General features: G+C 44.5%; 3 protein-coding genes across 4 annotated transcripts in view; 2 read left to right on the forward strand and 1 right to left on the reverse strand.

The window, feature by feature from the left end:
• The window catches only part of cyb5a (cytochrome b5 type A (microsomal)), a 188,169-nt gene that overhangs the window by 117,806 nt on the left and 55,197 nt on the right, over window positions 1-15,166 (forward strand). The window lies entirely within an intron of this gene.
• The window catches only part of fars2 (phenylalanyl-tRNA synthetase 2, mitochondrial), a 237,955-nt gene that overhangs the window by 21,123 nt on the left and 201,666 nt on the right, over window positions 1-15,166 (forward strand). The window lies entirely within an intron of this gene.
• LOC146967025 (uncharacterized) lies at window positions 13,567-14,619 on the reverse strand. The gene has a single exon (XM_085763261.1). The coding sequence runs from the start codon at window positions 14,617-14,619 to the stop codon at window positions 13,690-13,692; it is 930 nt and encodes a 309-aa protein (XP_085619387.1). The 3' UTR covers window positions 13,567-13,689.

Consider the following 15,166-nt stretch of genomic DNA (forward strand, 5'->3'; position numbering starts at 1 on the left):
GGCAAACCAACCGGATGTCATTTTACTCCACCAGAGAAAGACGGTAAAACAATACCACATCACCATGACAACATATTGTCAGGCCTGTATTGTTTTGCCTCGTGCTGGCGGACCACTTGTTTACATAGACGCTTGTTTATCCTGTTACATGCAGCGTCTGTTGTCTGTCTGACGTCTGCCCCATTTCACGTGAATGCAACATCAAGAATACGTTCAGATATGCAACCGCACCGCTGGATGGGGGGAATTCCTACATACTATACCTTTAAAAAAAAAAAGAAGAAAATGGAATTCATTGCGTCGCTCTCATTTGCATACGTTTATTGCTCAGGTTCCTGTCATGATGTTAATGAAAAAACAATGTCTTGGTCAGTATTAGTGGACACAACTGCAGTGTGCTGCTTCACTCTCTCTGCTCTCAGTCTTGTTTTAAGCCACTGTCCTCTCACAAAGTCCAAATGTAAAAGTTGAACAGCTTCAAGTTTTGTTGAATCGATCATCGTAAGGAAAAGTGTGACTCACTCTGTTTACTGCAAATAAAAGAGAGCTGAATCATATGAGTGAGACAGGACACAGGTGTCCTCTGTGTTCTAGCTGCTATAGGTTGATTGTAAACTCATAACTCATCACAGCGTTTCATCCAGGAGGGATGAAACAGAGGAGAAATGTTTTCACTTAACAGCAAAACTTATCAACTCCAAATGACGATTGATCCCACTAGTTCTCCACACCATCTGCTGTACACACACACACACACACACACACACACACACACACACACACACACACACACACACACACACACACACACACAGCAGCAGGTGTGACCAAACTTCATCACTCCCCTCCAGTTTTGGTCTGGGTCTAGCAGCAGAGGAGAGGAAGCTGTCTCTCTGTCTGTCTGCAGGTCTGGTGATCAGCTCTCAGTCATTCATTCGTCCTTCATCTTTGTGGCTCTGAACTATTTCCCAGGAGGTCGTTTGTTGTCACTGCTTAGATTTGCAGGAATTTCTGTATGTGCTGTGAGTGTACTGGACATACTGAACTGCCTCATGATGCATGATTGCAGCTCTTTAAAATATGATGGTGGCCAGTGTACTGAACATGATTTGAATATGATTCAGCTCCTTTTATTTGCAGTAAACAGAGTAACTCACACTTCCCTACGATGATTGATTCAACAAAACTTGATGCTGTTAAACTTTTCCATTTTGACTTCAACATGGTTGTACCACATTTCTATTACAAAGTATTATAGTGAATACTGTAACAGCTTTACCATTAGTCTTTGATGCTGTACAGCCATGGCCAAAAGCTTGCTGCTTCAGTGTCTTTTGTCAGATGTTACTATGGTAACTGTATAGTATTACAAGCATTACAGAGGTGTCAAATGCGTATTTGACAATTCCATCTGTTTCTTGGATGGTTGGGAGAAGTTGCTCTCAGGATGTTTTGGTACCGTTCCTTATCCATGGGTTCTTCGGCAGAGTAGGAAGGCTGCTGCAAGCAACCCAAGGCTTCCGTGCTCAGGTGGTGGCTAGCGCCCCCTAGCTGGCGACTAGCCGCTGCAGATTAGGGCTGTCAGAATGAACTTCGCTATTCAAATAGATTTCAAATTATTTTCAAAATGCGAACATTCGAAGGTGAAAACTGACGTTCCAATGTGTGCCTTCCGCAACAATGCAAATTAATGTTGTGCGTCGCGACGTTCGGGGTAGTAAACATGTTGCTAAAACAAACTATTGCTTTGTTGTTGTGTGCGACGTAGAGCTGCAGCTTCAAATTTACAAGCATAGTCTTTTTTTAATTGCCCGTTTATTTGGCTGGGGCGGTGGCCTACGTGTTCCCACACTATATGCACACATTCTTTTTTTTCTTTTGATCGATCGAACCGCGGAGCACTTATGTGCCAATCATGGATCAACTGTGATCTGTTGCACCACTACTTATAATATTTCAATTTCCTTTCTTGAAGTTTTATTTGAGTTGGTAAAACTTAAGTGTGTTACATACATTTGGTTGGAATGCCCTTTAGTGGACAAGGGACGTAATAATAAGCTGGAATGGGTGTAGGCTATATAATGAACTAAAAAAACATTAAAAATTTGAATGTAATTTGAATATTTAAAGGTACAATATGTAAGAAATCTAAAGCAACTGGCCGTAAAATCCTCCTAATATGTCACAGAGACTCAGGAATAATGTTCATATAACATGATGAACTCACCAACAACAATAGTACAGCCAGAGTATTCGCATTAAAAATCTTTTTTTGCAGACTGCAAATCATGTTTATGTTTTGAATTTACGTGTTTACATGTTGCGCCACCTAGCCCTCTCCCAGTCACGGGGCGTCAGTGGCATTTCAGCCTCCGGTCTGCTTCACTGAGCTGCCGCTACGGCTGGGAGAAAAAACCAGATCACTGTGTTTTGAATTTGACTGCAGTAACCGTTTTTGGCCACATTCTTACATATGGCACCTTTAACATAAGAAGCGTTAGGTATTACAATCTGATGTGGGGGGGAGATTGACAGCGCTACTGCAGGTGCTGGGTGGGGGCTGGCACCAACAGCGCTCGCAACTTTGCAGTTAGCTAATTACCATTCATCTGATCACTCTTCATAACATTCTGGAGTTAAATGCAAATTGCCATCATAAAAACAGAGGCAGCAGACTGTGAAAATTAATATTTGTGTCATTCTGGAAACTTTTGACCGAGTGTGTAGCAGGCAGTTCCAGACACAGTCTGTCTCTCTGTAGACTGGAGGAGCCCTGAGTTGTTAAGGATCAGGCACCACAGCCATAAGGAGAGTCAAGTGTATTTAGCATCATGTGAAGTTGTTCTGAGGGATCAACCAGATTCACCCACTTCCTCAAACTCTGACATTGACCCTTATGCCACGCTGTGACACAGCTGTCAGATCACTTCTCTGTCTCCATAGAGTCCCGTCCCGTCACCCTACATGAACTGAACTGATTCTCCAGTCATTTCAGCTCACTCACTTGTTCAGGTTAATAGTGTGTACTGAGAGAGAGTCTGCTGGACTGAAGTAATGACCTGATCTAGCTCACTAACTGTATTAGTGACGGGGAGCGCTAGCATTTGTTCTGCTGTCAGTGAAGACAAATTAGCTGCTGTGCTAATTGTTGCAGGGAGATGCAGGGCATACAGCAGCAGTTTATGGGTCAGAGAGTTAGAGTGTGTGTGTGTGTGTGTGTGTGTGTGTGTGTGTGTGTGTGTGTGTGTGTGTGTGTGTGTGTGTGTGTGTGTGTGTGTGTGTGTGTGTGTGTGTGTGTGTGTGTGTGTGTGTGTGTGTGTGTGTGTGTGTGTGTGTGGCTGGAAATCGTAGTCCTTTGCTATCCAAATATCAGCCAGAATGTCAAATTGATTTCTCTGGCATGTGAGTTGGTGTACACAGATTTCATAGTGTGTGTGTGTGTGTGTCCTCCATCTGTTCTAGTAAGCCCTTCCTGAACCTGCTGAGCTCACCAGACCCCCCCCACCCTTCACAAACACACACACACACACACACACACACACACACACACACACACACACACACACACACACACACACACACACAGTATGTATTATATAAGATTCAACACACCTTCTCGACATATTTGAATGACTGATGTAGGCGGCTGCAGCAACTGATACTTTGTTAAAGCCCCAGTATGTGACTTATTTGGCTTTTTATTAGCATCAAATATGTCTTTCATAAATCCGTATTTCACTGAAGTGGAATCACAGCCGCATACAAATGAAAGCTTTCTGGTACCTTAGAATGAGTTGTTACAAGTCGTTACAAATATACAAGTGGGCGACGCAACGAACCGAGGCGGCCATGTTGCATCGCCATTTTTTTATTTTATTTTTTAGTATATTTTTTGGGCTTTTATTGCCTTTAATCTATAGTGCAGTCGAGAGAGAGACAGGAAATGGGGAGGCAGAGAGAGTGGGAGAATGACACGCAGGAAAGGGCCGTCCGACGCGGGACTCGAACCGGGGCCGCCTGCACCGAGGACTAAGCCTCAACATGGGGCGGCAGCTCTACCCAGTGAGCTAAACGCTGTTAAGTGGCAGCGTGACCGTAGGTAACCATGGAAACTCAGCGGAGCTGTGGGCTCGGCCTGTTAAAACTGTCACCACTGTGTAGTGTGAGGAAGGACGGAGGCACTGATGTTGCATTCAGGTGCAGTCAGGCAGACGGCCATGACAACATATTGTCACGCCTCTGTTGTTTTGCCTCGTGCTGGCGGACCACTTGTTTACATAGAGGCTTGTTTATCCTGTTACATGCAGCGTCTGTTGTCTGTCTGACGTCTGCCCCATTTCACGTGAATGCAACATCAAGAATACGTTCAGATATGCAACCACACTGCTAGATGGGGGGAATTCCTACATATTATATCTTTAAAGATTTTCTGTATTCATGTTTTTCATGTTCATGTTTTTCCTGTTATTTCCTGTTTTTGCTGAGTGGTCTGTTTTTTTTTTTTTTTTTTTTAAAGTATATTTTTTGGCTTTTCATGCCTTTATTTGATAGGACAGTTGAGAGTGTGACAGGAAATGGGAGGCAGAGATGGGGGGAATGACATGCAGGATAGGGCCGTCCGACGCGGGACTCGAACCGGGGCCGCCTGCAGCGAGGACTACAGCCTCAACACATGGGGCGGGTGCTCTACCAACTGAGCCAAACACCGCCCCGCTCAGTGGTTCTGTTTGACTGGTGTTGTTGTGCTGTCAGAACATGACGATGTTCATGTTGACTCAGTGAAAGCGTCTTCTTCAGTGTCTTGACTGCTGTAACAGTTCATTAGTTGCCTCTCTGCTGTCTCTTCTTTTCCCCTCACTACCTAAAAGTAGGCTACGGCTACATCAGGCTGGCTGTCTCTTACATCATCCTTCCACTAACATTTCACATGGGGTGAAACCTTGAAGTACCTGAATGTGGGTTTCTCCTCTTTTTGTGTGACCAATGCGGAAGACGCCACCACCTCTCTTTTGCCTTTATCTAAGTCCTGTTTTGTACATTGTGCGAGGCCTGGGAGCCTCTCTGGACGTCAGCTCCCCTCCATGGTCCCCTGTCTTTATGTGAGCTGGGAATGGTCACTTCAAAAATGGTGAAAATAAAACATTGGGCCGCTAATAAGGAGGCAGCAGAGTGTGTCAGGCTCTCTGAGGAGCTGACAGAAGATTACAGGGAGATATAAAACAGAGCGGGCTGTGCTTTGTGGTGTCACTCTGCTGCTTTGCTCACATCCAGTCTGTTCACTTGGCTGCAGTCTGATGAGCCTCATGTCTTATCATGGCCTCATAATGCATCATGTATGTAAATGTTGACAGTGTGTGTGTCTGTGTGTGTGAAGGATTACGGAACCTAAAGCTTCAGCTAACAAACCATTTAATTCTCAATCAATCTGCCCAATGTTTTCTGTAATGCCACTGAACTTTGATCACACAATATCACAACCTTCAATCAACCAAATATGAAAGGTTCCATGTTTTAGACTTATGATAGAATTAGGTGTTTTCATGTCTTTAGTTTAACAAATCAATAACTTTGACATCTCCTCTCTCAGGCTTCTCTCTGGAGCTCCAGAACCAACAAGTGCTGTTTTCTGAGTGATCCAGTGGAAATATAGCAGACATCACACAACAAACACAGAATTAATTATTACCTAGACCCTGCTATAATCTTTGTGTGATCAAATTCTTACTTTACAGGAGGCATTGCAAAGGGATATTTCAACATTTTGGCAAATTCGTCTATTGCCGTAATCCCTATAGTCTTAGGAGTAGGTTCATTACCTTTAATTGTCAGTGCAACTTGTCCACGAGAGCGTTTTGGAGTTGTTGGATTGTGTATTTGATGAGTTTGATGAAGGAAAGTCGAAAATACCATGCTCCGTGCAGAGCTCACGTCTCTGCCCTGCCAATCTAAAAACAGCTTGCACCAACAATTAAAGGTAATGAACCTACTCCTAAAACTATAGGGATTCTGATGATAGGCCAATTTGCCAAAACAATGAAATATCCCTTTAACTAAAAACTAAATAACCCCAACCGTGGCTCCAGAACAGTCTCTCTTGTTCCAGTCAATTGTTAAGGTTAATAAATAGTGATTACCACTGTGGACTCCCGTGGTCAACAGCTCTGATATACCAGAACCCAGACATGAAAGAGAGTCAATGTGGAGGTTTTGCTGCTGTTAGTTCAGCTAACAGTGTTTGTTTTTCGATTAAGGTCAGGCCCAAATTCAGATCATTCAGACTAAGTTCAGGGCAGCTCGACTTTGGCATCTTGGAGAGGAGCTACCATGTTCCAGAACCAGGCACCGGAGCACAGTCCAAGTATTCATGGACGGTCTGGACAGTTGGGATTTGAAAATGCTTTGTCATTAACTGTTGAGATCAGAAGGTGGTGCAACAACTGCTGATGCTGTCACCTTTAGCTCTCATACACTCTTGAGTGAATTTCATGTGTTACGTATTCCATAGATAGATAGATGGATAGATGGATAGATAGATAGATAGATAGATAGATAGATAGATAGATAGATAGATAGATAGATAGATAGATAGATAGATAGATAGATACCGTAGATAGAACTTTATTCATCCCGAAGGAAATTCTTCTGCTAGGATGCTCCAAAAGGAAATGCGCAAGAAATATGCACAGGAAATAAATAAAATACAAAGAGGAAATGATAAAATATATCCTACAATAAAATATACAATATTAGTGCAAAAAGAACAACCGAAACATAAGTTAAATACAGTGATACCTAATTTAAATACAATACATAATTTAAATACGATAATACTAGTGCAAAGGGCCAAAACATGCATCTCTGAATGAGGCCGAAAGATCCAAATGAAAATGATAAAATGCAAAGACTGAGCAGACGGGATTTAAATTATGGGGTTGGTGGGGTGGTGGTTCTGAAAAACAGTGGGCAAGTGGAGCTTTAATCATAACTGGGAAACCAGGGAGTGAAAAATCACACACATGCAGTCTGGGCTCCAAATAGGATTAAAATAACCACCAAACCCTGTGAGAGAGGAATCGATCCTGTACTGTATGTTTGTATCTGACTTTCCCTTGTCCATACACATGTGATGTATAGAAGATTCAGTAATCCATCAGGCTGTAGATCAGGATTTGTTAAAAACCTGCAAGAGCCAGACAGATGAATATGTTTGTGGGATAAATGGCCACCGGAGGACGGCCGGTGTGAGGAGGGAGATGATGCATGAGTCTGCAGTTGGACAGGCTGCTGTCGGTCAGAGCCGACCTCACGGGTCAGCCGCTCAGCCTTTCATCCTCACTCTGCTGCCAATTACCTTTCAACACGGCTCCTCTCTCTGACTCTCTGGGCCGCCGCTCACCTGCGAACCTCCGACTTCACGGCTTCCTCCGTCGTCTCTTTCATCTCTCCACTCCGTCTCCTCCTACGACAGCAGTTTGCAGCCAAGAAAACTTCTTCTGTCTTTATTAGGAGCCTGACTTGTGAAGGATCACTGTGTAAACCCCCTCTGTTCCTTATGAGAGTCCCGGGCTTCTGTTCCCATCACCTGTATCACCAGAGCGTGCAGATATCCTGAATATTTCATATACAGTGTATTTTCCAAATGTTGAAGCAGGTGGATATAAAACAATCTCTTGATGTTGATGTAAAACTCATGTAGCATCTTATCCTGTGTCATCTGGGCCTCTCTCCTCCATCTTCTTTTAAATGAAGTATTTCTCAAATCTGTGATCTGTTACTGTTATGTGACACCAGTTTACAGTTTATGTTTTACAACAGTGGTCATCAACTTGCGGCCTGCAAAAAACCTTCCAATTCAGCCCATGACTGAATCCCACAATTGTGAGGATCAAAAGAATATGTATGTATATTGTGGCCCCCGCTATTTAAGGAACTAAAAAGACAACTGAGATTGAAATATCTTTATTAGAAACTCCCACCTGCTATGACTCTCATAGTCTGTTGACATTCAGAAATGAAGACAAACTTTTTGCACTCATGTAACATTTATTGTTTTTTTTACATTTGGTTCCTTGCTTCCTAAGGCATCAAGCCTATCCACCACGGATTTTTATTTTCCTTGTGGTTGGAGAGCGAGTGTGTTCAAATGGGAAAAGTGTCTGTTAAAGCCGCTATGGAACTTTTAACTGGATATGAAAAAGTCTCTGGTTTCTGCTGATGTCTCTGTGTGACCTGCAACAGCAAATGAGCCCATCGGTGCCAAGATAAGGTATTTCTAAACAGTGAAACCGGGAGGCAGTGGTTGGGTCGGACCACGGACCAAGACTCGGCTCTCCTCCTCGGCCCCCAGTTTCAAACTCGGCGGCTGGTTTATGCTCCAGACAGCCGAGTCTCTCCACTCCTCTCACCCACAGAGCTCCCCTACTGCTCCGCTGGCCAGCTATAGGCTGTTCTACAGTATTTATTAGTTTTTTCAACTTTAATGAACAGGATAGTTGAGAGAGAGAGACAGGAAATGGGAGGCAGAGAGGAAATGACACGCAGGACAGGGCCGCTCGATGCGGGATTCGAACCGCTTGTTTTGTAGCGGAAGCTTCTCGAAGCTCCTCTTCCCAGTTCGTCAAATTTGGACGAACTGGGAAGAGGACAGACCCTGGTTCATCCAAATTTGACGAACCGGGAAGAGGAGCCTCGAGAAGCTTCCGCTACAAACAAGCTTGAAATATTGACTTTTTAAAAAAAAATTCGGGACAATTTCGCATTTCGGGGCTTCAATACAAGACGGACATTACATACGAGCAGCATGGAGGTATTTGGATGTTTTTTGGTGTGTCTTTTTGTTACGAAGACAGTTGGTCTCCATTTGCAACCGTTATATGGACATGCACTGCTACGCTGAGACCCCCTGTAACTCAGAGAAGCCACAGAGGACTCTGAAACTTCTCCCAGCCCTTAGTCCACATGAGGGTGAGTAGATAATGAGTGAAATTTCAATTTTGGGTGAACTATCCCTTTAAAACTGCTCACAAACAGTTATAGTCTAGAGCCCTGACTGGCAAGCTAAGCGTCTTTACCACAGCACGCGCTAAAGCTCATGGGAAATGCAGTCTTCATTCTGGAAAACGCTTTTGTCCATAGCGACCGCCCAAATCAACACAGACTGAAATTTCCTTGTAGGTGCTTTAAGAACGCAGTGTTGCACATGTTTTCTCTTTTTCTCTTGCATGATGTAGAGATATTCAGCTTCCGCTTTTCATTTACTTTGCTTTAAAAAATCCACTACATGAGTTCAACGAAGCGCTGCAGTGCTTTGCCCTTACTGAGCCGGTACATGTCATTGTGGAGTAACAGGTCATCATGAGCTTGAGATTCCGCAACAACTTTGCGGGACAGGTGGTGCAGCGAACTGGGATGTCCTCTGAAGTTGATTATTTTCATTGTTTTGTCCATAACGTCGCCTTGAAGCCAGTGATGGAACCTCCAAATATCACTCCTGGTGGCTGACTGTGATATAGCTGATAGGAGCCTGACTCACAGAGGCAAAAAATGTCTTCAGTTTTGTAAGAAAATGAAGAAAAAAAACAAACAATAAATGTCAGAAACCAAATTATTAGGCCAAAATTTGAATTTAATTTCAATCTATTTGAATGAACAAAGTGTCTGTAGAGAAAAATTCTGGCCCTTCGACAAATAACGTTGGTGACCCCTGTTTAACAATTGAGTGATTAGAGTGAAGTGAAAGGAAGCGTGGATCAGTGGGAATGAGCTGAAGTTGTGGTCTGGAGGACTGAAAGCCAGAGAACTGAAAAGGCAAGGCAAGGCAAGGCAAGGCAATTTTATTTGTATAGCCCGTTTTTACAAACAGTTTGTCTCAAAGGGCTTTACATGGCATCGTAACAACATCCTCTGTCCTTAGACCCTCACATCGACTGAGGAAAAACTCCATGGAAAACCCTTTTAACAGGGAAAAATCGGAGAAACCTCAGGGTGAGCAACAGAGGAGGGATCCCTCACCCAGGACGGACAGACGTGCAATAGATGTTGTTACAGACAAGAAAACAGTTAACAGTTTGTCACAGAATGTGCGAAATATGGAAATGTTAGCAGGAGTTGATGAAGGCAGTCTCTGGTGATGGGAGGGACGGGGGGGGCGGGGGAGCCGGTCAGCTCGATGGGAAGGGGGCGATGCAGGCGGCTGGTGCAGAGAGATGGAGCTCCGGTGGATCTGTGGAAACACAGAGAGAGTGCGAGACACCAAGGCCAAACTACAAAGTACAACAGAAAATGACAGTTCAAAAATATACTGAGGAGAGGGGAGGGGAGGGGAGGGGAGGGGAGGGGAGGGGAGGGGAGGGGAGGGGAGGGGAGAGGAGAGGAGAGGAGAGGAAGGGAGGGGAGAGGAGAGGAGAGGAGAGGAGAGGAGAGGAGAGGAGAGGAGAGGAGAGGAGAGGAGAGGAGAGGAGAGGAGAGGAGAGGAGAGGAGAGGAGAGGAGAGGAGAGGGCTCTGTGTAACCAGATGTGTCCCCAGCAGTCTAAGCCTATAGCAGCGTAGCTATAAAATGGTTCAGAGCTACCTGAACCAGCCCTAACTAAAAGCCCTGTCATAAAGGAAGGTCTTAAGTCTAGACTTAAATGTAGTTAGAGTGTCTGCCTCTTTGACCCATGGAGAGAGCTGGTTCCACAGTAAAGGAGCCCGGTAACTGAAGGCTCTACCTCCCAGTCTGTTTTTAGAGATACTGGGAGTCACTAACAGACCTGCGTTCTGGGAGCGGAGTGCTCTGGTAGGACAGTAAGGAATGATTAGTTCTTTCAGATAGGTTGGAGCTTTATCATTAAGAGCCTTATAAGTCAGCAGAAGGATTTTGAAGTCTATTCTAAATCCTACAGGAAGCCAGTGGAGAGAAGCTAAGGTGGGAGAGATGTGCTCTCTCTTCCTAACTCCTGTCAAAACCCTTGCTGCGGCATTCTGGACCAGCTGGAGACTCTTTAGAGAGTTTTTCGGACATCCTGACAGGAGAGAGTTGCAGTAGTCTAGCCTAGAAGTGATAAATGCATGTACTAGTTTCTCAGCATCACTCTGGGAGAGGATATTCCTAATCTTAGTGATACTGCGCAGATGGAAGAAGGCGGTCCTAGTCACGTGCTTTATGTGGGAGCTAAAGGAAAGGTCCTGGTCAAAAATGACTCCAAGGTTCCTCGCGGTTGTACTCGGGGTCAGGGTGATGCCATCTAGAGTAGCGATCTGATTAGAGAACGTGTCCCTGAGATGTTTAGGTCCAAGCACAATGACCTCAGTTTTATCTGAATTCAGTAGCAAGAAGTTAGAGGACATCCAGGATCTAATGTCTTTCAGACAGTCTTGCAGATTGATGAGGCGGCTTCTGTCATCTGGCTCCATGGACAAGTAGAGTTGCGTATCATCAGCATAACAGTGAAAATTGATTGAGTGCTTCCGGATGATGCCACCTAATGGGAGCATGTAAAGAATGAAGAGGATTGGCCCTAAGACTGAGCCCTGCGGTACACCATACGTAACTCTGCTATACTCTGAGTGGTCGTTATTAACATTAACAAATTGAAACCTGTCAGATAAGTATGACTTAAACCATTTTAGGGCAGTTCCTTTAATCCCTATTTCATGATCTAGTCTCTGCAGCAGGATGCTGTGGTCGATGGTGTCGAATGCAGCACTGAGGTCCAAAAGTACAAGAACAGAGACGAGACCTCTGTCTGAAGCTATAAGAAGATCATTAGAGACTTTGACAAGTGCTGTTTCAGTGCTATGGTGTTCTCTGAATCCAGATTGGAAAGCTTCAAAGAGCACGTTGCTGTGCAGATGTTCATGTAGCTGCTCCAGGACAATCTTCTCAAGGATCTTAGAGATGTAAGGAAGGTTGGATATAGGCCGATAGTTGGCTAGGACATCTGGGTCAAGAGAAGGTTTTTTAAGTAAAGGGTTAATGACAGCCACCTTGAAGGCCTGTGGCACGTAGCCTGTGGCTAAGGAAAGATTGATTTGGTTCAGAAAAGAAATGTTAATTAAGGGGAAGACATCCTTAAGTAGTCTTGTCGGAACTGGATCCAGCAGACATGTGGCTGACTTGGAAGAAGTAATTGCAGAAGTTAAGTCTGACAGGTCGATGGGAGAGAAGCTGTCCAAGTGTGAACCAGGTCTGGGAGGTGCTTCTATGGGTACCGTAATCTGTGGGCCATTACTAGCAATTTTTGTTCTAATATTAACTATCTTTTCGGTAAAGAAAGTTAGGAAGTCGTTGCTGCTGAGAGTTGGAGGGATGGATGGCTCAACAACACTATGGTTCTTGGTTAGCCTGGCCACAGTGTTGAAAAGGAACCTGGGGTTGTTCTTATTCTTTTCTATTAGAGATGAATAGTAATTGCTTCTAGCATTACGGAGTTCTTTTTTATATATTAATAAACTATCCTTCCAGGCTTGACGGTCTTCCTCATGTTGGCTGGAATGTGTTTTCCTTTCCAGCTGTCTGGTCTTCTGTTTCAAAGCGCGCAAGTTTGGGCTGTACCAGGGAGCTATTCTTTTCTGATTGATAACTTTCTTTTTCAGGGGAGCTACAGCATCAAGTGTTCCAAGGAGTGCTGCTGCAGTGCTATCCACAAGATAGTCCACCTGTGTGGGGGTGAAACCAGCATAACTGCCCATAATATGGTTACAGAATGTGGTGAAGTCAGCATCACTGCCCATAATATGGTTACAGGATGTGGCAGCAAGCTCTGCTGGAATATAAATCTAGAAACAGCAGTGTCAGATAGACATCTACTGTAGCGGGATTTTTTCCCAGGTAGGATATAATTTGTTAAAGTAAATTCAAATGTTATTAAAGAATGGTCGGACAAGACGGGGTTCTGAGGAAGAACTGTGACATGGTCAGCTTCTATTCCATAAGTAAGTACTAAGTCAAGGATATGATTAAAAGTGTGAGTGGGTTTGTTTACCCTCTGAGAGAAGCCGACTGAATCCAAAAGTGACTTGAAGGCAGTAGCCAGACAATCATTATCGACGTCCACATGAATGTTAAAGTCACCTACTATAATGACTTTGTCTGAGCTCATTGCTAAATTTGACAGAAAGTCAGGGAATTCTTCTAGAAACTCAGAATAAGGTGCAGGAGGACGATACACTACAGCAAGTAAGAGTGGTTTTTCTGCTTTCCAGTCTGGGTGAGAGAGGCTGACAGTAAGGCTTTCAAATGTATTATATGAACTATTATGTCTAGGGTTGATAATCAGATTTGACTGATAAATAGCAGCCACTCCTCCTCCTCGGCCTGTGTTACGAGGCACATGACAGTTAATGTAACTAGGAGGGGTAGATTCATTCAAACTAACATATTCATCTTGCTGCAACCAGGTCTCAGTTAGTGTTAATATATCAATATGGTTACTTGTAATTAAGTCATTCACTAGGAGAGACTTGGATGGGAGAGAACGAATGTTGAGCAAACCACATTTAATAGTTCTATTAGGTTGGCTTGCTGGAGCAGTGGTTTTGATTTTAACTAAGTTGCTATAAACAACTCCTCTAGATTCGGGTTTAGGCTTAGACAGCCTCAAGGCAGACACAGTTTCTATAGGCTGGGTGGGTGACAACACGAAGGACCCAGCAGAGGGGCGTGTTAAACTGCGGCTCTGCCTGCTGGTCTGAACTCTGGGTGCTTGTCAGGGATTAGCATGGCTAATAAAGTGCCCTATATTCCTAGATAGGAGGGATGCGCCATCCAGAGTAGGATGGACGCCATCTCTCCCAATCAGACCAGTCTTTCCCCAGAAGGAGGTCCAGTTATCTATGTAAGCCACGTTGTTATCTAAGCACCACCTAGACATCCAGCGATGGAATGAACGCATGCGGCTAAACATATCGTCACTCACTAGGTTGGGCAGCGGGCCAGAGAAAATTACGGAGTCCGACATTGTCTTTGCAAAGTTGCACACCGAAGCCATATTAACCTTAGTTAACTCCGACTGGCGAAGCCGGGTGTCATTACCGCCGACATGGATTACAATCTTACTGTATTTAACCTTACGTTTACATGCCAGCAGCTTTAGATTAGCCTCAACGTCGCCCGCTCTGGCCCCTGGGATGCACTTTATGCTCGCTGGAGTCTCTACCTTCACGTACCGTAAAATGGAGCTGCCAATGACTAATGCCGACTTCACAGCGGGGCTGTGAGCAACAGAGTCGACATGTTGAGTTACGTTCTCAGCGGGTGTGTCGCTGAGTGGGGAAAAGCGGTTGGAGACGTGAAGGGGTTGGTGGGCCAACACGGGCTTATTGCGTCTATGTTTCCCTCGGTTTGTTGTCACCCAGCCGGACTGACTAGTTCCCGGCTGCACGGGGGCTGGGGGGGAACTGCTAGCGGTGGCTAGGCTAGGTGGCTCCGCACCGGCTAAGCTGGACTGTGAAGCTACTATAGCTGGACTAGCCTCCATGGTGCGGAGCCGGGACTCTAGCTCGCTGAGCCTCGCCTCCAGAGCTACAAACAGGCTACACTTATTACACATACCATTACTACTAAAGGAGGCAGAGGAGTAGCTAAACATCTGACACTCAGAGCAGGAGAAGGAGACAGAGGAGGGAGGGGAAGCCATAGCTAGTATGCTAAGCTAACTAGCGGACCTGTGGCAAATACAACAAGTTGAATGGAGAGATACAAAGAGAGTCCTGTTAAAGACTTAAGTGACAGAAAGTTGTGTAATGTAGCAAAACGTGGTGCACACTGGTGCTTAAAGTGATTAAATTAGCAGAACACTAGACGGGGGATTGAGAAAGTCTAACACAACACAGCAACAGTGCAGCAGGTACAGGCAGGAAATGACGTAACACGCTCACCGTAACACGTAGCACGCTCCTCCTCATCAAGGAAAAAAGAAAAGAAAAGAAAAAAAAGAAAAGAAAATTAAACCAAACTCCTGACAGCAGAGAGCTTGAATGCTGCAGCAGAAGTAGTGCAAGTTTAAATATGGAGCAGGTAGTTAGTCACTGTGATGAAAACAATAGAATGTGTTCAGACAGAGAAAGTCTACCAGTCTGTGCTCCATCACCAACATTACTGGAAAGACATTTTACCACAGGAGAAGATGTTCTCAGATAAAAGTACAATGTAAGCCAGTTAAAGTGTCTGAGAGAAATGTGTTC

Source organism: Trachurus japonicus, chromosome 20, assembly GCF_045865225.1.
Source record: "Trachurus japonicus isolate A0001 chromosome 20, Traja_1.0".
In the NCBI taxonomy this organism is placed as follows: Eukaryota; Metazoa; Chordata; class Actinopteri; order Carangiformes; family Carangidae; genus Trachurus; species Trachurus japonicus.

Coding starts and splice junctions, on each gene's coding strand:
- LOC146967025 (XM_085763261.1), bottom strand. CDS start 14,619: ATGGCTTCCCCTCCCTCCTCTGTCTCCTTCTCCTGCTCTGAGTGTCAG.